The sequence below is a fragment of the Oenanthe melanoleuca genome, chromosome 1, assembly GCF_029582105.1.
Source record: "Oenanthe melanoleuca isolate GR-GAL-2019-014 chromosome 1, OMel1.0, whole genome shotgun sequence".
Lineage (NCBI taxonomy): Eukaryota > Metazoa > Chordata > Aves > Passeriformes > Muscicapidae > Oenanthe > Oenanthe melanoleuca.
Window position 1 is genome coordinate 25432839 of NC_079333.1, and position 27729 is coordinate 25460567.

General features: G+C 44.0%; 1 protein-coding gene across 2 annotated transcripts in view; it reads left to right on the forward strand.

Moving 5' to 3' along the window:
• The first annotated feature begins 4137 nt into the window (after positions 1-4137).
• SIDT1 (SID1 transmembrane family member 1) overlaps positions 4138-27729 on the forward strand; it is a 41004-nt gene continuing 17412 nt past the window's right edge. Inside the window, exons 1-10 of one of the 2 annotated variants that reach the window (XM_056483310.1) lie at positions 4138-4529; positions 18071-18192; positions 19170-19340; positions 19534-19579; positions 22821-22922; positions 23647-23730; positions 23862-23955; positions 25122-25193; positions 25545-25638; positions 26721-26764. In XM_056483310.1, the coding sequence (XP_056339285.1) occupies positions 4341-4529; positions 18071-18192; positions 19170-19340; positions 19534-19579; positions 22821-22922; positions 23647-23730; positions 23862-23955; positions 25122-25193; positions 25545-25638; positions 26721-26764 (1018 nt within the window). In that variant the 5' untranslated portion in view covers positions 4138-4340. The remainder of the gene's footprint in view (positions 4530-18070; positions 18193-19169; positions 19341-19533; positions 19580-22820; positions 22923-23646; positions 23731-23861; positions 23956-25121; positions 25194-25544; positions 25639-26720; positions 26765-27729) is intronic. The other variant, XM_056483318.1, reaches the window with a different exon arrangement.

Genomic DNA, 27729 nt, shown 5'->3' on the forward strand with positions numbered 1-27729 from the left:
ATTTTTCATGTGATACAAAGTGAAGATGAAAATCACGAGGGGAGAGAAAAGCATTAGAGAAATACTTTCAGTAAGTAATTGGCTCTAATGAAGTGCTGCAAATGTGGAGGTTGCAGGTCGACTTCAGTTTCCATCTTGACGCTCAGCATAAGTACCATATGCATCTGAAAGTGATCATCAGAGTTCAGCTTGTGGAAAGAGAAATGCATGCGAGGCAATTCATTAATCTGTGTTGGTCTGAAAATCTGGAAGACAAAACTATAAATCAAGGGAACATCTGGAATTCTCTTTAATATGGCTTTAAATTGTCTTGAAGAACAAGGCCTACTGAAGAAAAAAACCAGTAAAAGCATAATTGCATCATTACATCATCTATTTTGAAACCTCTTAAGCCTTTTTGCTATTAATTACAATCAAACATAAATGTTAAATACAAGCAAATATGATACAAGCCAGACACAATTCTCGTTCAAGCAGCGTATTCTCAAACATTTTGCCCACCTATAAGAAAAGTCGGAGTGGGTTCTATCAGGCATCTTTAAAGCCTACATTTCACTTCTCCTTATTCTTCACACTGCATTTTCAACATAGTCTGAAAATGTGGTATTATCTCTGCAGAAGCCAACTGAGCATCTACAGCATCTATTAACTTGCAGAGGAGCTTACATAAGACAGAGACTACATAAGCAAACAGTATTTTTAAACCACCAGGTTTCCAAACAATTTGGTTTATTATCCATTTATACTATTTCCCTTTCTAAGTTAGTATGATTTAGGGAATTCTTTTGTAATATCCTCTATCATGGATATTTTTGCAACCATGGTTACCAGGGGAAATGTAGTTTCTTTACTGGTTTGGAGTGGGTTTTTTGTTATTTTGTTCCCAACAATGAGATTTTGTGCTTTTGTGCTATAGAGAAAAAAAAAAAATCAACAAAAAACTCAAAACTCTTAAGAACCTCTCATCCAGCACAGTTCCTCCTTGTCTTGAAACACTCACAACCCTGGGCTTTATTTATACTGGAAAAATGTGTCCTTTTAGGAAATATGTGCTCTCCACACAGCCAGAGACCCTGGCCCAAGAGCATCATCCCCTTTTCTGGAGGTCTGGTACCCTGGGCTCATGGGCAGCCTAGAAACAGCACAGCTGAGGGCTGCTCCTCTTCTCTGCAGTGACTTTAGAATCAGGGCTGTGGGGAAGCTTCAGCGAAGGATCTCTTCCCCCTCACAAGCCAGCTGCATTTCAGGTGAGGCTCTGGTCCTTGGCTCTGCTTGAGCTGGAGCTACAGCCATGGGGCAGCCCTGTCTGTATCCTGCTGACTGGACTCTTGCCCAGATCTCAGATCTGCCTCACTGTTGGGGACTTGCCTGCTGCTGGTGAGACTGTGTGTATCTCTGACTACCGTCACCAGATCTGAGTCACTAACTTATATTCACCTCAGACCTAACCTATTGCTATTGACCTGTCCACCAATCTGGACTCTGTTGATTCCATAGCCAGACCCTCTCTGCTTGTTTTGCTCAGATCCTGTGAGATGGGGCCCTGGCCAGTGAGGTCCCTGCTCTGCCCCTCTCTCCCCTCTCTGTGTTGTGGCACTCAGATCCCTATCCCTTAAGGGAGCATCTGGCCCTTTTGGCTCCTGATGCCAGAGTATTGTGGCATATACAAGATCACTTCCACTGACTCAGACCCATGGTGTAATCTGGATGAGAATACTGTCTCTTAGAGGGATTGGTTCTTTCTTCCGAAGTACACGCTACCTTCGAGAACAAGATCCGGGTGTAATGAAAAAGGAAAATTGTGCTACTCATCTTCATCAAAGGGTCTGAGTGAAGTGTTATAAGTCAGCCAGCCTCCATTTGTTATCTGGAAAAGTAATGAAACAAGCTGTTCAGCAATCAGTGTACAAGCAACTAAATAACAGTAAAGTGATAAGCAGCAGGCACTCTGCATTTGTCCAGAACAAATCATGTCAAACTAACCAAATTTATTTCTTTGGAGATAACTGACTTAGTAAGTGCTGAAAGGAATAGGTGAAACATGTTTCATGTAGGGCTTTTGACATTGTCTTGAACACCACTCTCATAAAGGCAAATTGGTCTCAGGCGGTATTAACATGAGAGGAGTGTATGAGTTAAAAGCAATTCCCAAACTGCTGCAATGGATATTTCCCTGTTTTTCCTAAAATTTCCCGATTTCCCTAAAATTTCCTATTTTTCAATAGGAAAGTATATCAAACTAAGAGATGTGATCTGTCTCCTAGGATTCTTTACTTTCATTAGCAACTTGAATGGTGGAGTTGAACATTGACTTCAAACTTCTGCAAATAACACCAAGTCAGGCAGTATCACACCTTGGAGGCAAAGATTTCAACAAAGGTTTACCACTGCTAAATCACAGGAAGAGCCTCAAAACAGTGAAATGAAATTAACATAAGAACAATGTATGACACTTAGAAAACTTGAATTCTCAAAGTAAAAATGAGGGAAAATACGTAGTCTTTGGTAAGATACCATAATGTACATCTAATCAGGGAAAGCACTTTAAGAATAACATAACTCTGCACTGGAAAATGTGGACTATATGAAGAGCCACTTTTTTTGCCACAAAACCAACACAACTAGAGAGGGACAATGCACTGATAGCCCAATCTGAAATATGCATGACACCAAATGATGCAAAAATTACTTGCAACCGCCACAGCTACCCTGGTTTGCAGAATACCATCTCTGTGCCATCAGTCCCATTGCTCTGAGGAACCAGGCATGGCCCTTATCTGTTTTACCTCCTCCTGTTGCCCGAAGTTTCCTCTCTGGGAGCAGACGAGTTTCATCATGCCCTCCCTCCAGCACACACTAGAAGGCTGCTGGCCCTGGCAGAGGGACCTGGGCATCTGCAGAGAGCAGTCGGTGAGAAAGGAGCTGTAGGGTTCGGGAGCCTTGGACTCTTTAGGATAGGGAGGGGAAGCCACAAGTCTCTCAGTGCCGCCACTGTTTGAAGTCCCCCAAGGACAGGTTGAGCCATGTCTTGTTAAGAGGCAAGATAGAGTCATAAAGTCTCCTGGTCTGCAGAGCAAGATATACCAAGCTGAAAGGCAAAATTATTGTGTTGAGTTCTCCATCTTCCAGCAGATCACAAGTGGTTGATTTTACCCTTAATGAGACTTTCTTGAGACTCTGGAAAAAGGCAGGGTAACTTAAACCCTGCTTCAAGATGAACAGAACTGACTGACAATCGTTTAGTTTTCTCTCTTAGCAGAAATTACACAAGGGCTCAGAGATCAAAATGGCAGCACAAGGCATGCTGGCTCATTTTGCTGAGCTTTGCAGCTTTTCCTCCAAAGACAACAAGTGACCCCCCAGGAAATCTCTTGCCCTTGAAAACAAAACCCACAACTTGTGGAAAGCTTCTGGGGCCAGAGTCACTGCAGTTGGAGACTGCAGGCTGACTTTATACAACTGTGACTTCTGAAAGTTTATCTTCAGCCTGAAAAACCCTTCTGATTGCTTTATAAGTAAAACTCTATTTTATCTGACTTAAAAGAGCATCCCTATACCATGGGATCTGACACATTTCCTAGGTGCATTTTCAACAGAAGACCATAGGAGGGTTAAGCCGTGAGAGATCCCTTGCCTTTTCACAGCCCAACAGTGTCTCTCATCTTGCTGAAAAGGTTAAGAGCATCACAGTATGGTTTGTAGCCAGTTCCATGGATGAGGCAAAGAAGAGATGCACCAAGCCATTTTCATATTAATGAAATTACATTTGCTGCTGCCTTTTGCACCTTTAGGCTGAACTAAAGGACCAACTAAACCATTTACCCTAAAGTTATGAGAAGCCAAAAATAGAGGTTAGTGAGCGCCCCATACAGGATTGTAGCTGCAGCTCCAGCAAGCCGGCAGAATATGGAGCGGGGACGCCCCTGACGCGGTGGCCAAGGAGCGTTGAAGCCCTGCAGATGCTGATCCCCACGTGCCTGACGATGTCAGCGTGTCCCTGCGCTCACAGCACGGCTCCCTAAGGGGAAAAGTTCCCTGTCAATCAGCTGCTAAGCCGGGCTCAGAATTCGGGGCCGGTCACAGAGAGGAGACCTTCCTCCCTTGGGCCGGCCGGCCTCCCTTCCCCTCCCCTCTCCGCCCCGCTGGCCGGCGGAGGGTCCTTCCCCCGGGAAAGTTGCTCGGCGTGCGCCGGCGAGGGGCGGGGATGTGCGGCGCTACCCCCGCCACCTCTCGTCCGTGTCGCCGAGCTATTTATTTAAATCGCAGATAGAGCACCTCGCCGCCCGCCGTGCCGGGGACGCGCAGTCCAGGCGCCCCGCGGGGTCGGCAGGAAAGAGCGCATGGCTGGGAGGGCAGCCCCGGCCCCCGGGGCTCTGCTCTGCGCCCTGCTCTGGGCGGCAGCGGCGGCAGCGAGGGGCGGCCCCGGGGACAACCCCGCTCCCGGCGCCTTTGGCCACGTCTACCGGGGCGCCGTGAACATCAGCGCGGAGCACGTCTACGCCTTCGCCTACCGCAGCGAGCCCGGGCAGGTAGGAGCGACCCCCGGAGCGCCAGGTTCCCCGCCGCGGGGCGAGCACCGTGTCCCCCTCACCCTCTTGGCTGCGGGGGAATGTGTGCCGGGGAGGTGCCGGCTCCGCCGCTGTGCGGGAGCTGGCCGGGCTCTCCCTCAGTCCTGCCCGCATCCTCCCGCTGCCGGGGTGGTCGGGAGCCGCAGTGCACCTGCGGGCTCCTTCCCACCTTCCCCGGCGCGGGCAGGGCTCCCCGGGGCTGTGGGCTGGGACGGTGCCGGTGTCTCAGGAGCTGCGGGGTGTGCGGTTGGTTTGGTGCCCCCCACCGCCAAAGGGGGGTTCGATATCCCGCGGTTCTTGTAGCAGAATGCGTTTAAAGTCTGGAAGGGAGTTGTAATGATAATAGTACTACATTAAAAAGAATTTTTTAAAAAACATCACAAAACCCACAAAAAAGCCAAACTGAAAAAAAAAAAAAAAGAGGAAAAGAAAAAAAAATGTGTATGTGTATGCGCACTTAATAAGCCGTCTTAAATGCCATTTTCCCCACTGTGTATTTCCTCTAGGATCAGGGTGCTCTCCCCTGGTAGCCCTGGAGGTGAGGCAGGGCTGTGCAGAGGTGTGTGAGGAGGCTGCAGGGCAGCGCGGCCAGGGCCATCCATGGCTGTTTGATGGTGGAAATAAACCTGTCATTTATGCATACCTAGTTATTGCGGGTTCCCCCCTCCCCACTTTATGTGTCGTGTTTATCTCGAGTAGCTAAGTAGTACCTTGGAAACTGCCCTCGTTGTTTGGATTGGGCGTTAATTGCTGAGTAAGATGATCTGATGTACCAAAAGATGGTGAACTGTGTACATGAATCTTCCCTCCTGTCCTCAGTTGCACAGAGCAATAGAAAATGGAAACCATGGCTTTTTCCCACACTGTATACTATGTAATAAAATGCACCTGGTATTTATGGGCCAGCAGTTGGCTGGCTGGGCTATGATGCAACTGAGCCCAGCCTTACGTAACTGTTGGGTGTCACCAATGATCTCAGGAGGTCAAAAGCACACTTTGGGTTTGAGCCTCCTTTGGAAGCTGGTCAAGGTGTAAGTTAGGTTTCTTCAGGTGTTAAAAGTACTGGGTGATGAGAGCCTATTGGCAGTTGTCTGTGGCTTTTTAGCAGAGACAGCACAAATACTAACTTCAGTTAAAATTAATAGTTCCTTCAGTTTAATGTTCTCTTTGAAGCTATGTGTTTTTTGCTGGACACCTTCTGGAAAAAAAGCTTTCTCTCCTGGAGAGCTACAGTGAAAGCATAGTGGGAGGAGGCAGGGAAGAAGTGCATGGCTGCTCAGTGGTGTTTGCAGGTACCTAAATGCAACTTCTAGGCTACTTCTGGACACTAAGCTGTTCCAGTGGCTATGAAGTACAGCCACTGTACTGCTCAGTACAGCCTTACTTAAGCAGGAGATTTAATGGGCTCATCTCCATGATCCTGTATAATGGAACATGAAGACTCTGCAGAGATAGGGCCAATAGCATATCTAAAAAGGGAAAATTCAGGTTTGAGATTTAATATTTTTTTCAACGCAGAATTCACCAAGCATGAATTCAGCTGCAATTCACCTGCCATGAATATGCTTAGAGGGCCATACAACCAGCTCCTGCTAGGAAAAATGTTTGGAAGACAAGAACCCTTTCAAAAGATGGACTTTCAGAGGAAAAGTTCTGATGAGGGATGCCTAGAACAGGTTCTAGGTAGAAATGGCTCTGGAGAGACTTCATTATGGCCTTTCAGTATAAAAAAAGCTTATTAAATGATCTAGAAAAGCTTTCCACAGCGTAATGACAGAACATGGGGCAACAGTTTTGAACTGAAAAAGTGTAGGACATAAGGAAGAGGGTTTTTTTTATGGTGAGGCACTGGAACAGGTTGTCCAGAGAAGTTGTGAATACACATCATTGGGAGTGTTCATATTCAGGTTGGATGGGGCTTTGAGCAACCTCATCTAATCAGGCAGGTGTTTGGACTAGATGATCTCTGAAGATGATCTTCCAATTCTGTAATTCCTCACGTGCTCCACAGGTGCCATTTCTGAGATGAACCAGTGGAAGGTGACTGACCTTGACTGGGGGGATTGGCTGTGGCTGTGTGCAGCCCCTTTCCCAGCTGCAGTCCTGAGATAAAAATGTGACTGGATCTCCTCTTGCTGGCATGGTCAAAGTTTGAGCTGTCTTGATGTTCCTGTGTCTCCCTTTTGTTGAGAGTTGCTCAAGATTTAGACGCTTGGTAGTGGAAATCTTGGCTTTAATCACCAAGTTCTTGTGGGCAGGGTTTTCTTATGTAGAAGCTGGGAAGATGTTTAGGGACATGCTGTCTTCTTGGTGTTGGGTCTTGTGAGTGAATACAAGTCCTGCAAAAACTCAGTGTTTTAGTTTATTGCCTTTTGCTACAGTCTTAAGCCTTGAACTCCTAATGAGGGAATACCAGCCAGTGTTTGCCAATTGCCTGCCACTTGTGAGCTTTCTGCTCTTCCTGGTCTTTTCGGTCTCTTCCTGTCTCTTTGCTGATGGCAGTTTAGCCAGAAACCTCTGATAACTCAAGGCAGATACCACATGGGCAATTAACCTTAGTTACAGAAAAGTTAATTGAATAAAAAGAGCATTCCTCGTATGGAAGGGCTGCAGTGGATGAGTTTGATTGCTGTCCCCTCTGAAACAAAGTCAGCTCTGGAGTGATCTGGCTCTGAAAACAGGAATTTGTTTTCATGATGCTGTAAATTCTGCTGTTTCCCCCTCTGCTGCTCTCTGTCATGAGGCCAGGCCTAGAAAGCAAGGGAAAACATGGGGACAAGGACAAAATGTGAGGGCTGGCTTGAGATTCATCAACCCTCTGTAAATTTTCTTGTTAGTGATGTGCTATGGCTGCACAGGCACATCTGAAAATACAGCTGAATAGAGCAGTGCTTGAATGATGGATGAGAGAAAGGACAAGACCTTTTCTCTTGTTTGGTGCTTTAGAGACTTGCTGCCTTCTGAAAAGTATTGTGCTTGCCTGATCTCAGAGGATGTTCTTCATCTGCATCATTATCCTTAGTCCTTGGGATATGGGAATGCATGCAAAGCAGGAGGGAAAAAGTGAGTCCCATGGGAGTATTTGCAAGATATATACAAGGTGGAGAAACCACAACTTAGGGCTCTGCAGTAGAGCTGCTTTGACACATGTGGCTTCCTTTCTGGACAACTTGTGGGTAAAATGAAAAGGATGATACTTATATGCAGACCAAATCACCTGAGTGAAACTTTAGTGTGTAAATATATTGCCAGGTCTCTTCTCTCTGTCTGTGGAGTGGGAAAAGCCTTTCTATGTGCTATGCCGAAACACTTGAGGCAGGAGAGCTGAGAGTCTTTTATGTACTAGGATTTAGGCCTTAATTGCTGAGGTGGAACTGTGAAAGTAAAGCTGTGCTGAGGAGAAGCAAACCCACCTCTACTCCAAAGAGGTGCAACTCTCTTAGAGAGTTGGCCTGTGAACAAAGGCACATGACAAACTCCTTCCTCATGGTGGAAACTCTTGATTTGTAGTGGGGTAGTCTTACTGCTTTTTAAATTCCCTTTTTTTCCTTCTAGCTGCTCTTTGAAATTTCTCCATCTGTACAGCTGTTTGTTTAATTTTTAACTCTGAGTGTAAAAAAAATATAGTAATAAAACCAACTGTGTCACTTGTTGCTATGCCCTCTGCTCTAAGAGCAAAGGCAGATGTGCACTGTTAGAAGCCTGGTGAACAATTAGTTGTGCAAACAGGTTTATTTTATTTTAGGATTATTTACATTGGAGACTTCCAGGATGGGGGTAAAAAAAAAAAGCACGCTCATTCCACATGTTCAACATCTCCGTACTTGAGAGGGAGAATGGAAGGAGACCTTTGCTGATTTGCTGGAGCTGCATGTGCAATGCATTCCTGCTCAGAAGACTGAAAACGTGCTGTAGAATTTTTCTGCTGGATTTACCACTGACTGGAGAAGGCTTTATGTGACACATAAGAGAACCTGCTTAGTTCTATGTTTGTAGTAATACCAGGGTTTTCAAAAAGCCTAGTGTGTGTGTGAGAGAGTACTGGTGGAATTCAAAGTGAATGAGGCTTTCCACCATTGTAAAATCTGGCAGTTGCTAATGGTTAATTTGCTGAAAACACAAATTACACTAATATTGTGCAGGTTGGTATGTCCTGTTGCAAATTGTCGAGAAGAATATCACGAGGAAGAAGACAACAGAAATTATTTTTCCTCATAGGAGCTCAGGTCAGCTGAATGGATGTTGTGGGAAATACTTGGACTATATTTAGAAAAGCAAGTATCTCTGCAGAGAACAAGTTTCCAACTTTCCATTTGTAGGCAAAGCTGCTGCAATCCAGACACAGTTCTTGGACCTTCATGCAATACATGTTGGTTGTGATGAACTCCACAGCTGTTTAGTGGGCTGCACCTATTTTAAGAGAAAGAGTGGGTGCTATTTCCCTCCTCCTCCCTTGCCAGGACTAGGAAGAGAGCCCCAGTCTCAGTTTGGCCATATGGCCCGACTTACCATAAATTGATTGACAGCTGATTAAGCTGTGGCTTCTCTGCTGAGCAGTTGTGCAGTGTGAGGATGTGTAGCCCTGGAGTGAGTGTCTTGTCTGTGAAGTCTATCTGAGGAGTGATGGGTAAAAAATTACCTTTAGTCTATGAGAGGCTGTGTGCTACTGGGGGAGTTGCTACCATTATTACCCTTCATTTTTTCTGGAGTTGCAGATAGGAAAGAGTTGACTGTCCTAAAGGAAGAGCGGTATCAACACTAGCAAGAAGATCACAAGTCTTCCAATTACATGCCTTAAATTTTGTCACCAAGTGCCTTTTTCAGCCAAAGAGCACGATGCATTTGTGCTCCTCTGGCCTCTAGTGAATGGGTCTTGTTTCCTAGGTGTGGATGGTAGTTGCACTTGTTATCCTTTAGGCAAGACGCCAGAATGGGAATTCACCCATATGTTCCTCTAGAACTGTGTGATGAGTCACTTGCTCAGACCAAAGCCACCTGTCCTAGCTGCAGGGTAAGTCCTTGATCTGCTACACAGGGCAGCCTGGTTTAATAAGTGGCAGTGATCAAATCTGTGTTTGCTGTTCTCTGTTTGACATGCTAGCGTAGGTCTCACTCCAGCAGCGCCCATGTCTATTATGACAACTCTTAGAGCAATTTTTTCACCTCTTGCTTCTGAGCTGGCTTTGGGTTTCACATGTAGGACCCTTCAGGCTGGAACTAAACTACCTTGAAGTATTCCCATGATGTCCTGCACATGTTCTCCATAATGTTAGTCTTGGCTCCAGCCCAACTTTCAGTCCACAGCTACACCATGCATGCAATAGAACTTTAGTCCACTGTTTGGAGAAGGCTGAGCTTGAGCTATAGTGAGGACAACAGGTGAAGTTCTGTCTTTTGTAACAAGTCCAGCCACAAAGATGTTGGTAAAAATCAAAGAAATTGGGAAGATTACAAATGCTTGCATGAGAAATCTCCTGATGTCAGTAAAGCTGCTGTTATTACAGGATCTCCAGGGCCTGAACACTATTGCTCTTTGGTTGCTGGCTCTAGTCTGTTCGCCACAGGACACTGGAAGAACCTCAGCATACCATTTCTGGAACCTAATAGCAAATGCCTTATGTGACATTGATTTGTACAAAGTCAAATAAAAAAAAATAAACCTAATTATAGTATATGATGTCTGAAGGCGAGTAAGGTTCAACAGAATCCCTTTGGAGTAACTTGTGTACATAATTTATATTTCTTAAAGAAAACAGCCAACCCTAGGAGGTGATAGCGTAGGCAGTGTAGCGCACACAGAACTTGGAATGTGCTTGCTGCTTCTCAGTGGGTTCTCTTGAACACTCCTCACCCTGCTTAGGGTCACACAAAAAGCTTTTGCTTACAGGGGAATACAAAAGTAAACTATGGGAGAAATTGTATGGGGATCTACTAAAAACTCAATCTTGGCTGTTGCTTTTTGCATCAGGAAATAAAGTCTTGAAAACTGACAAAAGTGGGATATCTTAGTTGAAAAAATGATGTGGGGTGTGGCTTTGCTTTGGGCTGGGGATAGAAGCAACTGAGATCCCCTCAAATTAGTCTTTATCTTTCTAGGATTTTGCACTTTGTGGGTTTCCCTACCTAGGAGGCAAAAAGAGAGTATGTCTTGACAGAGGCTATCAGTTTGCAGGCTTTAGGGAAAAAACTGGAAGCTGCTCTGGTTTCTTGCAGGGTAGCCTGCAGATCTTCAGATGGTGACTGTGGTGCTGGCAAGAATTTTATTTTTATTTCTAATGTGTAAGCTAATGCTGTCAAGCTCGGTAACTTGTCCTTGAACTAAAGCATCTCTTTTAAATTTGAATGTCATTCTAAAGCTTAGTAATTCTCTTCTTCTCTTTTAAACATTGTCATGTTTAAAATCAAAGCTGATCAGATTATGTTGTTCCCTCCCCAGCCCCAAGATGTTTAGATTAAAAAAGAAAACAAACTCTGAATAAGAGGAACTTCATCAAATTGCCTCTCTTCAGTTTGAACTCATTCCAAGAACAGTGCAGCAATTTATTATACATTTGCATTGTAAGTAGAGGCTGAAATGTCCTCAAATAACTTGTGCAGAAGTTGTTGGTAGGGAGGTAAGCTTTTTCTGTATGGATCTCATCTGCTATTTCAGGGGATATTTAAGGAATCGAAGTGCAGACTGTAAAAGGTGTATTGCAAGGGTGTGCCATCTGCTCAGTTTGAAAAGATAGTTTAGTACATTTGCATAAGCAAACATAATTTTGTGCTATGTATACTTGGAGAACCACAGAGGATTTCAGAAACAGCCTTCCTTTTTTTACACTGATGTTTTCTTTTGAGCATAGAAATAGCTACTTCAGTGTAGTTAAAATAATGGAAAATAGTTTAAAAATAAGACATCATGCATTACAAGGTGTAATTCAATCCACATCTGAAATGTTATTGAAGTGAAGAACTTGGGAGCCAAGAAAGAACCAGGTATCTAAGTTCTGACAGCAATCCCTGGAGTTACTGCGAGGAGCTTGGAGTTTCAAGGTTACAATTTGGAAATATTATAAACTTTTTTATTTCAAGAGTTGGCCTGGCCCAGAGTTCCAGCTGCTGTGGTTTAGGAAGATGCAATTATTGCAGAGTAGTTTGTTCCTTAACTGACTGTTAAAAATAGTTTTTTTTTTTTGGTTTTTTTTTAACATCTTCCTGAAGTCTGAGGGTGTTCAGAAATAGGTACCTACTTCATCCAGCATGGCAGCTCCCAGTTTCTCCTCTGGCTGTCCAGGAGACTCGCTGGTGACATTGGTTAGAGGACAAAATTTCACTAATGGAAAAAGATAAATATGATCATATTTTATATTTGTCTTACTTCCATTTATGCTTCACAGATACTTTTGCAAATAAGTGAATTCATGGGAAAGTCCATGGCAGATTGTAAGTTCACACGGCACATTTGCATAGAGTGAAACATTTTAATGAAAAATACTAATCCTGGAGCAATTATGTTAATGTTTTCAAGGCTGTGCTTGACATACCCAGAGTCTTTCTCTCCATTTATACTGCTCCAGGTATTTAATACTTCTGGCAGAAATGCTGGGAGGAAACTGTGGGCCAAGGTTATTTGACAGATTGCTTTTGGCAATTAAGACTTATTGACATTGGAGTGCAGAGACAGAGAAAGGCTGAAAGGGAATGATCCTCTGAGCTCCATTTATTTTATTGGCAGCCAGGAGTGGTGTTCACATCTCATGAGATGGCAGAAAAGAAGCTCTCTAAAACCTGTCACTGTCTCAACTGTTTTCCTTCCAGGTCTCAGCTTCTCCCATTGCCTTGTCAGTGGGAAGATCGTCAGAGTTCAATGCTGATGGGGTATTCATTCACTGCCTCAATTGCTCAATTCATCTGGTTCAACCCTGCTTCCCTGAATTTCAGGGTCTGTAGAAAAAGAAGCACCTCTTTCTTGTGCAAGAGCCAGCAGCAGCAGTTCAGTGGCTTTTGTACACGTGTCCCGCACTGAGACCTTTCATTGTGAGCAGCCGTCTGTGTGTTTGCCTGCCGGATGCGTTCCCTGCCCACGGGCTTGGCCTGGTGCCTTGGCAGGCCCACGACCAGGCGCTGTCGCAACATGGACTGGTAATCCCAACCGGCTCGCAAGGAGCGGCTGGCGTGTGGGCGTGGTGGAGAGCGTGGTGGAGTCCTGGTGTGACTCAAAGGCTTTGCTTAGCAAGAACTTTTGGAAAGGAATCCATGCTAAAGCCCTTCTAAACCTTTGCTTACAGCACAAACTGTTGTTGCATCCTCTGGCCTTGCCCTTAGATTCACATCCCCACAGTCTTAAGATGATGTATAATCTCTGTGGGAAATTGAGATTTAATAATCAGTCCAAGGATTCTTTCATGTCAACAAGAGGCTGGTGTAGTTTGCTTAATGTTTGCAGCCATGTTGGTTCTGTTCAGCTGTGCAAATTTGGGGCTGGCTCCTTCTGCCTGTTCCCATCTAGAGAATGGAATTCAGTTGTGCTATTTTTCCTTTCTTTTCTTCTCTCCCCATATCTCCATGGTGGTGGTGGAAATGAAGCACAAATATTTGTCTTTCCTGGTCTAACACATTTTTACACAGAGCCGAGAGTGCTCTCTTTATTCAGCTGTCTTATTACTCTGTCCACCTTGAAACACAGGAGAAACTTCAAGGTCAGTCATCTGAGAAACAAAACTATCATGACCGGTGAAAACTATCATGGCTGGTGAATAGCCCCTGCAGACAGCAGAGCCTTGGCACTGGGGTGGAATGTGAGGAGCAGAAGTCTCTAAAACAGTCCTGACCCTGCCTCAGCCCTGCAGCACAAAAGCCAGCAGTATGGTTATTGCTGACAAATGTTTGTGCAGGGCCTGCCTTGTCAAAGGGAGAATTTGATACACAAGTTTGTTTCCCAGGATGAGGGTTTCAACTTGGAGGGTGCAGATGAAATCTATATTATAATTATATATATATATATATATATATATATATATATATATATATATATATAATATTATATATAACTATATTATAATACCAACGTAGCCAGCCTCCTACTGTGAGTGTACAAGGAAGGGGAAGATGCAACTAGTTTTCCGTGGGGCTGGCAATGATCTGCTCCAAAGTGAAGTCCCTCAGCAGTGCTGGCAATGCTGGAGTGACAGCAGCCTGGTTGACCCTGTTACTGCACAGGCAAAACTTCCTCCTCATCCCATCAGTGCTGAGTGGGGATGGATCAAGAGGAGGCTCATAGTCTTTGCAATGATTATAATTTTAAATTAAGACATGGCTCACTCGCTGGAGTTCCTCTTGTCTCTACATAAAGTTTTGTGTTGGAAGGGAAAGGTATGTGTGATGGGAGCAGTGGTTCTGTAGCAGGGAAGGGTTCTTGCATTAGAACTGCTTGTTTTTAAAATGAAATAACCTTTGGAAAGATGTGGGGGGGAAAGCATGTTTGAAGTAAATAAATCACCTTTTTTTTTCTTCACCTCCTGCTTCTTTTCACTCTTCTAAAAATATTTTGATGAAGACAAATGCGAAGTGCTAACTTTCAAAGGTAAAGACGGGATTGCTAGCATTGGCTCAATAGTGAATTCATTAAATCTGTAGCATGAAAATCTTTGTTGTCTGTATTAAGGCAAGAGAATCTGGAAGCAAAGCATGGATTAAAAGTTTAAGGTAGGTCAAATAGAAGAAGGCTTAAAAAAGCATTGATGTCCATTCATAGATGTTACATTTTTATCCCTGTCCCTTGTGATGCTCCTGCTAGACGGTTCATCCTGCCAGGGAAAATGTCTTTCTCCAAGACACCAGTTAGGGTTACTTTTAATATGTAGCGCTGAATTGGAGCGTGAGTGACAACAGACGAAGAGAAGCCCTGGTTGCAGTTAGATGGTCATTCTTTCTGCATTTTCCCAAGTTTCCTCATAATTGCACCTACATTTTGCTGGACTTATGCCCAAGTTTATTTCAAAGCTTTCAACCATAAATTGGGAACTTCTTGTGCAGGTTTGGCTAGCAGGCAAATCCCACTTGTTTTACTGCAGTGTTTGGCAGAAATAGCTGTTGTATAAGAAAGATGTCCATTAATCAAAGCTGTTGGGAGCTGCTGCTGTATCCCTGAGATCCTGTGATGGGAGAGCAGAGCTGCACCCCTCCACTGGAAGTGCAGCATCTGCCCACAAGAGGCCCTGTGTTGCTGTGGTGATGGCAGCAGTGTAAATAACTAGATGGACTGGAACCTCAATTGCTATCTGTCCAGCTTCTTAATCACTCTGTTTGTTTCTTGGACTTTATTATAAAGATGGTGATGGGATTAGGCAGTGTGATGCTCCTGATTGACCTGGATATGTGCAAATCTAGCAGGTACAGAGGTATTTATTGCAAGTGAATCATTGGTATATTGAGGTGAAATTTCAAGTACAGTGGGATCTTCTTAATGAGCTGCTCGTGACTGTTGCTTCTGACTTTCTGATGCTGCTTTGTTTGAGGCGCCTTGTTTGAATGTGGTTTGGGAAGCAGCTTTGCCTGTATAGTGTGCAGAGAGAAAGGTGAGAGGGAGGAAAGAAGTGTAGTGGATCCCATCTGTGAGCCCATACTTAGGCCATAGGTGGTCTTGCCTTGATGCAGCTGGATGTTGCCCCAGATATTATCAGGCACCTGAATATGGACTTTTAGGAGAGCAGGGCAAGAGAGTAAATACAGAATGCTGAGCACAGTAAGGATGTAGAGAAGTCATTATGGTAGTAATGTGGCATATACCAGTTTTCATGTGGGTAAGTGCTTAGATTTTAAAAGAGTATTGAGTCTTGAGATTCTTACCTCTCTCTTCTGATATTCCTATTTCCTACATGTGTTATAAGATAATGGAATCAGCAGCAAAGCCAAATAAATGTTTTAGGTGGTATAATGAACTTAGTTTTGTGGAGAGAGGGAAATCAAGTGAGAGGTCTGGCTACTGGATGACAGCAGAGGGAAGGGACTTCTTCCCACTTCTCAGGCTTTTCTCTGTCAGAGCATTAATCACCAGTGCTTTTTGTTTCCCTTCTCTTGCCCTTCTCTAGGATAGATGGGAAACTGTATTTTTTTACTGCGGATGGTCAGTCACCATAACAAGTCTCCCAGAGAGGTTGTGGAGTCTCCATCCATGGTTAGCTGGCTCTAGGTGATCCTGCTTGTGTCCAGTTCTGGTCTCCCCAGCATAAGGAAGGTATGGACTTACTGCAGTGAGTCCAGTGCAGAGCCAATGAAGGCACTGGAATGCCTCTCCTATAAAGAGAGGCTGAGAGGGCTGGGAATGAATTGTATTAATTTAATGTACACGTACTCATGTACAATTAAGATGACGTGACTATCTGCAATATATGCATAACTCATGTCCTGGGTTATGGTCTCTATTCATGACATCAACAGAGAAGAGAATTTCCCAATCTCTGGCTTGTATTAATGGATAGTTGAGGATACATAAGCCAATAGTGCTATTTGCTATGAGTTTCATGTGAGCTCCCCATTTCATTGAGCCCTGGAGGGTTCACAGAACCATATCCAACCTGAGTCAAGTGAGAATCACTTCACCTCTGGAGGTGGGCTTGCTTGAACTGTTATATGGGCAAAAAGCTGCTGGACAGGTAGCTGAAATGTGTCCTTTTTGCAGTGATACTGGCTTGTGTGTTTTCCCCATGGGTAGAGAATTGTTCCATGTCCTTGCAGGAGAGTGGCTTGATCATTGTGTCTTCATGCTCCTTAGATTTGTTTTTTTGTTCAGTTCCAGTCATTTCGTTCATGTCCTTATCCTTGTCACAGCAAACACCAACAAACAAGCAGGAGTTTGTTCAGTTCAGTCCCCGTGTTTCCAAGTTACACCAATGTGTGCTGGCTTGGCTCCCTCAGGGCAGCTACAGGGACTTAGGAAGCCACTGAGTTACCTTCCAGTGCTGCCTGTGGTGATACCCTTCTGGTGTTTTGCTTTGTGGTGCTGTTTTTCTTAACTTTGTTTTAGCACCTTATGGTGAAGTATACTTGTAAACAAAATTTCATGTGTAGTTTTTGTGACTGGAAGGAAAAACTGGAAAGCAGGCCAAATGAGCTTTGCAAAGGTTTAGAAGTCAGAAGGCAGTGGGAAGAGAATCTAATGTCTGCCCTTCTGTTTCAAGGGGGTTTAATTAAATTGTTTGGGGTTTTTTTTGTTGAAGACCTAAGTTTTTAGGAATTGGTGGCTGTCACCTTTTTATTATGGTGATGTCAGGAAAACTGATAATGATTATGGCTTTCAGGGAGGTGTTTTGTTCTACTAGACTCAACTCCCATGAGATCCTAGAATCACCAAACAAGAATAAATAGGAAATTTTCTTTGACTTTGAATTGCAGATGTATGTAATTTCTCTGAAACTGTTGTCTCAGGGTAAGAACAAGCTGCTGTATCTGATAAGTCTCCTTCTTCTACCTTGCTAATTCTGTATGTTCTTTTCAGAAGGTGCCACCTCCTTGTATCTTTACTCTTCTTGGAGGGTATAAAGTCAGAATATCTGTGGGAAGTCTTTCACTGATCTAGTGAGAATTCATTATAATCTTTCAGGATGTGGCAGGTTTAAAATGTGTATATATTATCTACTTAATATGCTTTCATTATTTCAAGGTCTCTAATTGAGATGGACTATTTCTTATCATATGATGAGTTATGCACTCTTGTATTTTGTATTCTTGATCAGTGTCTACAGTTCTGGAGAGGGAGCTGAAGGGATGCTGTTTTCAAGTGGAAATGGTGGCACTTCCATGTGGTGCAGACAAACTTCTTGTTTCTCAAATAGTGAACTGAAGGTGTTTTACACCACAGCTGTCCTACCTCTGCAACCATGTGGTGGCCCCCAATGTTAATGTAAGGAGAAATTTCAGTTGCTGGTGTATTAAAAGCCTTTCTCACAAGCAGCCTTTCTTGTCTGCTTGAGGGACAGTCAGCAGTGTATTCCTGTTTTGTTAGGTGGGATTATGGTCATATTGGAATTGTTTACATGAGTGCCAGCTACTAATCTGCTTTTTCATCCTTGGCTATTGATGTCATCTTTGTGACTTACCCAGTAATGTTGATTGAGTTGGATACATTAGAGTCTCAGCAAGAGAATTCTTAGTTGTATCTTTGGGTCTTTGTCATGTGTGTCTGCGTCTGTTTGCTTAATTTGTGGAAGATAATTTATGCAGGTTGCTCCCAACAGAAGCTTCTGAACTCTCTTGTGTAGTCTGCATTTGCTCACTGTATCTTGTCTGACTCTCACCTCTGACCTGGGCACAGGGCTCTGGTTCTGGACTGCAGCATCAGCAGAGAGGCACTTCTCTAAATGACTTCCAGATCTGAGTAATTAGTGTGGTGATAAACAGTGCTGATCTCCCTGTGCGTATTGTCAGCACCTAGGTCAGACTGAGGAAGGGGGAAAGGCTTCTCCCACCTAGTTTTGAAGCTGCCTTCTTCTCTGCCTTCAGCTTATACTCTTTTCCCACAGGTAGATGCAGTGCGGGTGTATGTGAACAGCAGCTCTGAGAACCTCCGATACCCCGTCCTGTTTGTAGTTCGCCAGCAGAAGGGAGTGTTGTCATGGCAGGTCCCACTGATTCTTCGAGGCCTGTAAGTACTGGCGTCTCTTCCTTGTGACACACTCCTCCACCAGCTGTATTCATCAGCAGCCTCCCTCATGTGCTACATCTTGTAACCTGTATAGACTGCAGGGCTTGGCTGCAGAGTGTTCTTGCTCACTGCCAGCTGGGTGTAGGAAGACCAGGATTTGATAGATAAACTCTTACTTGGCAGCCTGTTCTTGGCTCTTAGCTTCTCAGATATGTACATAGAGTACCAGGAGGCTTGTCTGTGGGCTATCTGCCTGTGGCACCAGTCACTGAATCTGCCACACATCATTGCTATCATTCCACAGTTGCCTACCACGTGTGCAGGTAGTTCCTGGGCTCTGGTTTGGGGCAAGGTTTAGACAGGCTCTTGAAAGAGCACTGTAACTTCTGTGTAACAGTACATTTGGGAAAAAAGAGCTTGTTTCTTACCTCAGGAACATCTGCATTAAGTCTGTTCTAGGGAATAGTTGTTTTGGGGCTGCTTCTTTATGAAAACAATGCTGCTTTGTATCTTCATTAACCCCAGAGCTTGTTGGGCTGCAAATAGACAATTTTCAGGCACCTTAGACCTTTTAAGATGTGAAGCTTCATGCTGTGGCTGAATCCTGGTGCCAGCAGCAGATATCTTGCAGGGTTTTGTCTGATGCAGACAATGGGTAGCTGTCATAGCTCTCTTTCCCTCCACTAAATGGCAGATGTTAGAGATCCACAGCTGTCGTGGGCATCCCCGAGGGAAGTGAAATGTTGAGGATGACCAGTCCCTTGTGCAGATTGCAAGAGGCAGCAGAGGTGGAGCTTGAATGCTGAATAAAAGAGTGAATGCTCCTGCCTTTCAGATGAGGATTTCAGTTATGCAAGCAAGGGAAAAATGATGCCATTCTTAGTAGTGCTGAAAAACTTTTTAATTGCAATCTTTCTCACTCTCTCTCTCTCTTTCCCCTCCAACTTTCTCCTCCCTCCTTCCCCTGGCTGTTGTAGGTATCAGAGGACCTACAATTACCAAGAAGTGAGTCGGACCCTCTGTCCCTCTGAGCCAACACCTGAAACAAGACCCTCTGATCAGATTATATTCGTGGACATCGCTTCCATGGCACCATTCAATATTGCATATGAGCTGCTAGTCACCAGGCTGGAGAACTTCCAACTTGAGTAAGCTGGGATGTGAGAATACAAATGCAATTTCTTCATGTGTCACTTGAACATCACTGAAGGATCTGTCTGCCTATCTTTCCCTTATTTTTCCTTCTCAGGAAAAAAAAATAATCTTTTAATCTGAGGGTACTTTGTCTGTATTCCAGCTCTGAAAGTTTTAGACTTCAACATTCTGGCATTTGTTTTCTAGGACCAACAAAGCTTTTAACTTCACTGCCAGCCCTTCCCAGCCCCAGGTAAGGAGGAATCCTGTGTAGATTGCTTGTATGTCTTACCACTCCAAGTAATTGATGTGATCTTTTGTTAGAGATAGCAAGTCTTTTATTACTAGATAGTTTCCCTCTTAGGATGCAGGGAAACTTTCTTACTGTTGAGTTTCCTGTGGGTACAGTGGAGAGATAACAGTGCTTCAGTCACTCTAGGAACACATTTGGGTCCTCCCAAAACACATGAGCAGAGGAAATAAATGATACTACCACTTCAGGAAATCCCAGAAATGTCCAGAATTCCAGAGGCCATTGGACTGCTGCACTTCTGTGAGGCAATACACATCAGTGTTGTGTTCCTGCCAGTTCTGGCTTACTTATCGGAGCAAAACTTGTCAAGATGCAGTCTTTACTGGAAAAAATAAACACAGAAATAAGCTGTAAAGGTGCAGTAGACTGCTATTCCTTGCTCAGGGCAGCAGGTCAGGCTGCAAGGTGATAAATGAAATGCCTGGTATTGATGCCTTGAGAGGCTACCTAGAACAGAGGCTAGACAGTGTTAAAGGAATAAAGTATGTATTTATTAAAAGGCCTTCAAAGAATACACCTTGGACATACAAGAGCCTGGCCAAGGCTGCACCCAAGATGGATGACGGATCACATGTTTTCACACTTTTATAAGTTTTGGTCCTTTTACATACTGGGGTTAATTGTCCAATTACAGCTTCAGGTTATGAAGTCTCAGCCTCTCAGATTGCTCTCCTCAGTTCGCTGTTGTTATACACTTTTTGGGCCAGAAGCTGTAATGAGGTCCTTGGTTCTCTTGGTCTTCTTGGGATGGAAAAGGATTGTTTTGTCTAACTAAACTGTGAGAAGAACTTGCTAACACTTTATATTAATTCAGAGTTCTATACTAATGCAGAATCTGGAAAACATGAAAGCTAAAACTTAAGGCATCAATATATCTGTTAGTTCAGAAGGAAGCATGTATGAGCAGCACCTCCAGCTGAACAGCTTTGCTTCGAGCACTGCAGATACAAATCTTCTCTTGAATGAAAATGCTGTTGGCAGTAACTGTAGAGATACAGGAACCTGTAGAGCTAGGAAGGTGTGTGATTTACCCAAGGCTGTCTGGGACTCTGTTTTTGTTGTCACTTTGACTGTTAATAACACCATTTAATTTTAGGTTTTGTATTACCAGGCATCTTAGCCAATCCTTTTTGCTGTCAAATGTCTTAATCTGGTTTGCAGATTCATGCAGTATTTTATACTACAGAAACATAGGGAATGATGGTGACTCTTAATGAGTGCTCATTACTTTGTGACTGTGGTCTGATTTTTTTTGTCACAATTAACAATACGAGATTCCTGACTTTTAGTTAATAACCAGGTGTATGGAATAGAAGACTGCTTCTTAATTGATATAATGCTGAGGTTTTTGTAAGTCAAAGTATTAAGCAGTCTACAGGGGGAAGAAAAAAAAGATTATTTAAAATCTAGATGGGTGTTGTAAAAAGACATAATAACTGAAGGAGATGTTGTCTGGAACCTGGCCTGTGCCTGAGGGCAGAAGCAAAAATTGGATATGCTTGTTTAAGGAGAAGCGTTGGCTGGACGTGTTTTTAACACTTGCAGTGTGTGCAAGAGAACTGCTGGCCTCAATGCCCTTGTGCCCTGGTACAAGTGTGGCTTAGAGGAAATTATAGAAGTGTCCTCATGAACACTGAAAGGTGGTCTTCATACACCTAAAACTTTCCAAGGGGAAAATGTGCCCCTGAGAAACCAAGGAGCTCAGTCTGCCTGTGTCATTGTTCAGTGCAGACAAAACGTGCTTTGCTAAGGAAACTGGCTCGGTGAGTTTGCACTTTGTAGGAACTTGTGATTGGAGCCAACACTCCTTCAGCAGGGAAGGGACCCTGCTTGGAGAGGGGTGGTAGGAATAAATGCTTTAGTAGAAATGGGCAACTTGGCAAAGGCTTGGGTGATTTCCTGCTTATCCCCTCTCTCCCACTTGGGGGCCATAATTCCTGGGAATTGCATGGGGGAAGAGAAATATGAAATAGCTGGCCCTTGCTCAGCACTTAAATTTTATGTGCCAGAAAGGAAGCTCTACAATTGGGAAAGTCTCAGGGGATGATTTTGGAGCAGGGGTGGTGGTAGCTTCCAGTGTGGCAGCAGTGGCTGCCTAGTGACCATATAGAAAGGAGAAGGTGGCTGGTGGCTCTTCTCAGCCTTGTTCCCTCTGAGGGAGTATGAGGTGCCCATTAGCCCCTTGTGGTAGTTGTGGCTTGGATCCTGAGCTCTCAGGATCTGGCTTCCAAGTGGGATGGTGAGAGCCTTGCAACAAGCCTGCCTGCTGGGGCAGGCACAGGAGGCCCACTTCTCCAGCAGCTGGCTGAGGCAGTGCATCAAACTTTTTACTGGACAAATATACAAAAAATGATATTGCCTGGGACATCTTTTGCCCAGATCTGAAAAAAAAACTTTTTCTAACCCCATAAACTGTCCTGTGAGCCTTCTCAAAGAAGGAGAGGCCATTCCTTCCCCCCAACAGAAAAGTAGGAATATTGCCAGATATTAGTGTCTCTCAAGTTTTTTTAGAGTTTGAATTGTTTTCAAAGCTGAAGTGCAAAGAGAAGCCCCCATTATGCTTTGTTGTCAGAGCAAACGAACAACCCTAAATCCCACAACTAATATCAATCATTTATTTATTAAACTCTTGACAGAGTTTCAGCCATTTGACCTAATGCTATTCACAGTCTGTCTTTGAGGCAATCCATCTGAGAAAGCTCTGTGATGTTTTCCATATAAAAAAGTACAGCCAGCAGTATAAAAGCATCTGGAAATTGCTCATATCAACATAAAATGGAATGAGGTGTAAAATGAAGTCCCTTTAGCGTCATCAGGTGGAAAAAAGCTTAAGGGAGCTATGCTGAGTTTTGCATGTTGAAGATGTTTGTGTCTAATGGCATACTGTGCAATGGGGACACTTGTGTGTATATATTTAGTCTGCTCTTCTATAGTGAAAGGTCTTAATGTTTGAAAATATAAAGTCTTAATATTTTAATATATATAAAGTCTTGATATATGAAATCAAATCTTAATATTTCAATAAGGTCTTAATCTTTGAAATTTCACTTTTCTTAAAGAAAACCATCCACATTCAACACCAAAGCCCATCTAGGCCTGTTCAGATAGCGTAGGAAAGTGTTGAAGATACTGCCAAGGATGATTTCTGGATCATGACTCTTGTGCTCTGCTTTCTCTGCAGTATTTTCTGTACAAATTTCCTCAGGATGTTGATTCAGTCATTATTACTGTGGTATCTGATGCAGCCTACCCATGCTCTGTTGTCTCTGTCCAGGATATTGTGGTAAGTCTAAGCAGAGAAGGGTAAGGAACTGCCTGCTAGAGCTGTGTCCAGCTGTGAGGGGTCTGTGCCCTGCAGAGGGAAAAGCCCAAGGCAGGGCTTTACTCTGGTGGTGGTGGTGGTGAAGGGAGCCCCTGAAAGAGAAATGAAAATTCTGTGGGAAGAAGGCCAAGACAGAGATGCTGAGTTCAAGCAGCTCAGACTTTTGTTATAAATAGGTGAAGAAGCTAGCCTATACGTATGGAACACATTCCATCTAGGGAATTTCTCCTGTGAGGTTCCCTCCTGCCCTGTGATATGGGTCTGTCCCTCCATGGAGGGTGTTGGGTGGGGTGTTGGTGGCTGAGGGAACAGTCCTGTTCTTTTGACTCTCCCCTGGTTCAAGGCAGCTTGGGGAAATTCTGATTTTCAGATATCATGTCCTTCTTCCTTTCCAGTTCGATTTCCTTTCTATATATTTCATCCCATTTTCTAGGGTGTTTTCTGTCATGGAGGCTGTTGCTTGCAGCTGGAAAATAGCCCCATACTTACTTTCTTTTCCCACATCCCTGAATAATACAGGGTCCTGCAGTGTAGGAGCAGACAGAGATATACGATGTTCTGTTCCCTTGGATACCCCCACTGGGGCTTTTTTTTTTTTGCTGTTTCATGCTGTGTTTGCCAGCTGGCTTCCTTTGAAAATAGTTTGGATGTTGTCCCTGGTTTAACCCTTAGTTGTCCATTTTAGTGCCCTGTGTATGACCTGGACCATAATGTGGAGTTCAATGGAGTTTATCAGTCTATGACAAAGCAGGCAGCCATAACAGTGCAGGTGAGATGCTGATTTGTGTCCCAGTGTTTATTGGTGCCTGTGTAGCAATTAAAACCTGACCTCTGGCCTCTTGGAGGGGAGAGGCTTTTTGTTTCATGGATTTTTCTGTCTTCTTCCATCCTTCTGTGCAGAGAAAAGATTTCCCAGGTGAGCAGTTCTTTGTTGTATTCGTCATCAAGCCAGAGGATTATGCCTGTGGAGGTTCTGTGCCTTCTTCAATTCATGGTAAGTTGTTCTGGGAGGTGGATTTGATGGCTGCTTCTGAGTGATGGAGCAGTGGGTGTCTTTTGGGACCTTCTTGTGGGATGCCACTGGGTGATTATGTAGGTCTTATCCAGGTAGTTGTGAGGAAGAGTGAAGTATCAATTTGATATTGTTGGGCAGGTTAAAAGTCTTGATAAATGCAGGAAGTGGCTGGCTAGTGCAGTGCCTGGCATGCTGGGGTTATGTGCTTTTCAGCAGCACCACTAGTTCCTTGGGAGATACTGGAGACATCTAGGCAATGCTTTTTGTTTGGTTCTCACCTCTGCTCCCTGCTGCTGTATTATCCTCCTGGCTCCATGGAGTCTCAGTTCCTGCAGAGATCATCATCTCCTGCTGCTGTGACAGCTCTGAATTTGGGGGGAACAGGAAAAATTGGTAATTTTGGGAGAATAATTTTACAAAATACTTGTTCTAGTGTCTTTTCCAACCAGAAAACACTGTGTCCACTTGCTGGGCAGTGATAAAAGCAAAGTCTCCACCAGTCATGTGGTGGCTGTAACTGGAGTGGGAACATTTCTATTCTCAAAGCTTCAAAGTTTCCTCCCCATAGAAGAAGCAAGACTGAAATCAACAGATATATTTGGCTCCCTCAACAGCTTTTTACTACTCCCTTGCCACCTTTCTGCCCCAATTTTCTTACAGAAAGAGAGCTGTGCCCTTTGGGGTGTCATTCTCTCATCCTAATGCTGTCAGCAAAGCTGGTGTGCTACGCTCTGCAGAAACAGAGCAAGTTTCTAGAGTAGCACAAAAGTGTTTTACTCACAGAGATTTGGCCAAAAGCAAAAATAGGCTCCCACTACCTGTAATGAGACTCCCTCTCCTTTGGGGATTAAATGAATAGGAGATGAGATGCCTTTGGGATTCAGACATCCAGACTTAAGCAATATATGGAAGGCTCAAGCAAGGATTTCTAGTCTGAAAAACAGGTTGCAAACAGGAAAGAAGTGGGAAATATTTGGGAAAGCTGTGTATTGACAGATCAGAGAACAGTTTAAAGCAAAACCACCCACACATTTTAGTGAAAGGCCAGACCCTGTTGTTTTTGCAAGTTCAGAGAATCACGGTCAGTGCCAGAAATCATTAATGTTGATTGTTTTTATTTTTGCTGTACACTGTGCATCTCACAGGGAATGTCAACCGTACCTGGAACCTGCAGCGGACAAAGAACCTTCAAGTGACAATTGTGCCCTCCATTAAAAGTCAGTGTCTTTGAGCAGAGCAATGGAACTTTACAGGGGAATTTGACCCTTCTGAATAGAGGGGTATGGCTGGGCCAGCAGCCTCTGAAGGAATGGTGCAGAAAGCACCAGCAGAGGAGAGAAAACCACTTGCAGCCTGCTCCCTTCCAGGAAGGGCTGTGTGGCACACCAGCTAGAAATGGGGGGAGATAATGCTGAACAGCTTCTGTCAATTGCTTTTGAAGAAAGCAGATGGGTTTGGAAGGGCTGTTTGGGGCTGGGCATTTTTACAAGGTGGTATTGGGAAGAGTGCTGACCTTGGGAGGTGCTGTTCCTGCTCTGTGACCTGACTGATCCCTTATCTTTCCTCAGAGTCTGTTTATGTCCAGGCCATGTTCTTCAGCTTCCTGAGTTTCTTCTCCTTCTACCTGGGCTCAGTGGTTGTTGCTTTTGTGCACTACATTAGGTAAGTTGAGGGGTTATAAAAGAAAAACCTTTCTGTTTCTTATCATGAGGGACTCCACACCCTGCAGAAAACTGGGGATGAGTGGGGTGGCAAGCATCTAAGCAGAGCAGCTGAAGAAGTCCATGTCTATTCAGTGGGCTCCTTCTGGCGATCTGCTGGAAAATACTTCTTCCTCTACTATGGGGACCATGGGAAGGATGGAAATCTAAGGGTCTGCTCTCTAGATCTTGCAGTTCCCCCAGCCCTGTGTTTTCTTATATAAGGACACTGGGCAGCAGGTGGGAATTGTGAAGGGACCGGTCTGGAATATGGAGTGTGAGAGCGCACTGGACTGAGTACTGCAATAAGTGGCAGTGGCACAAATAGGGCCTTGGAGTCCCAAGAATGCTGGCTTCCTTCCTTACCTGCCTTCCTTGCCCCAAACTTTGTTGTCTGGGCTTGCATTGCGAAGAATGATTGCATGGGCATGGCTTAACTTCAAGACACATTAATGAAAATACATTTCACTTGAACAATTCAGTGAAATATTTAAGTGTATGCTCCTATTTGCTGGTATTTTTCTGTGGTCTGGAAATATGTTGCTTTTTACCATCTTCTGCTTGACATCTGTGTTAAGGAAGGTGATACGGGCTTCTTAAGCATCATGCTAATGAGTGCCTCTAGATCCCACTAGCCCTTCACTAGATTCATATGTGCTCGGCCCTCTGAGCAGGGAAGATGGGTTTGGAAGGGTGGTGTGAGGGTCTTTCCTAACATACTGAGCAATGTAGGATGGGATAAGTCATTGAAATGGTTGTCCTGCCTCTGGTGGATAGCTGAGGAGGCAAAAAAGTCCTCTGTTGCTTTGGAAGTTAGAGAGGTGGACAGCAAGTAGTCATGGCTGAGTTGTGTCTAGTTCAGACAGTATTTTTCTTTTTTGTTGTTGTGTATGTTTGTTTCTTTTGTGCTTATTTTTGTTGATTTTATTTGGCTTTTTAGAGCTTGCACCATATTGACCTATTGGTGTCCTAGATAATCGTGCCATGGCTGGCAGGTGATGAGATTTGTTGGCTGTCTCATGAGTGCTGTCTGTTGCTTTGCAGGGTTCAGAGGAAGGCTTCAGCTGGGAGATTAAATCCTGAACATGGTAAGGTCTCTTCACTGTCGTGTGACAGCTTTGAGTCAGCACAGGCCAGGCAAAGGATAGGCTGTCAGTCGAGTACCTTCGGTCCTGTAGCTATCTTCCCTGGCAGCTCACATAGTCTCTGGTGCTGAGGAAAGATGTTAGAGCTTCTCTCTGCTCTCACAGGAGAGGGCCTTTGAAGCCAGCTGCCCTGATCCTGACTCCTGCCTCTAGGAGCTGCCTTTTAAAGGGGTAGAGGAAGGCCAAGCCTTGCCTAGACTGACTGCAGGCTAATGTTCCTGATGCCAGGTCTGTTGATTTTTAAACAAGGCACTTTTGAGTATGTCAGCTCTTATGCTTTAAGCACAGTCTTTTAAGGTCTTAACTGAATTTAAATGTTAAATTGTTTTTCACTGGAAGTTGCAGACAGCCAGGTAAATGAATGACTAACAGAGTTAGGTAGTGGTGTTTATGATGTTTGTGTTGGCATTGGATTCGGTTTACTTTGTGGCACACCCACATTTCCACAAGCTGCAGCCAAAAACAGAGCTGCATCTAAGAAGCTACCAGTGAACAATGGAAGTTTTTGTCATATGCATGGGGGGCACTGAGAGTTCTTGCTTTCTGGTGGATGTGGGTGTCTTTTCATTTTGATCAAATATTTAGTGCCTGCAAAGAAGTCCAAAGTGTTGGTGCTGAGGTTGTGTGTTCCTCTCTCCTTGAGGAAGAGAGGATATTGTTTTGGCAGCATTGAAAGGTTCTTGATATTATTCCTTTTTTTTTTTTTGATGCCGAGCATTTTCAGTCTCTTCAGTCTGTTGCATACCATCAGATAAGTGTGGTAGTATAACTGCTGAGCTGTGTTTAAAGGATCAGCAGTGGAACTTCACTCTGACTGGCATTGATTGGCTTAATATTTCTGCTGAGGACCTGGAGGCATTTGAATTCTTAGACTTGCTTTGTCAGTCACTAAGATCCACATATATCTC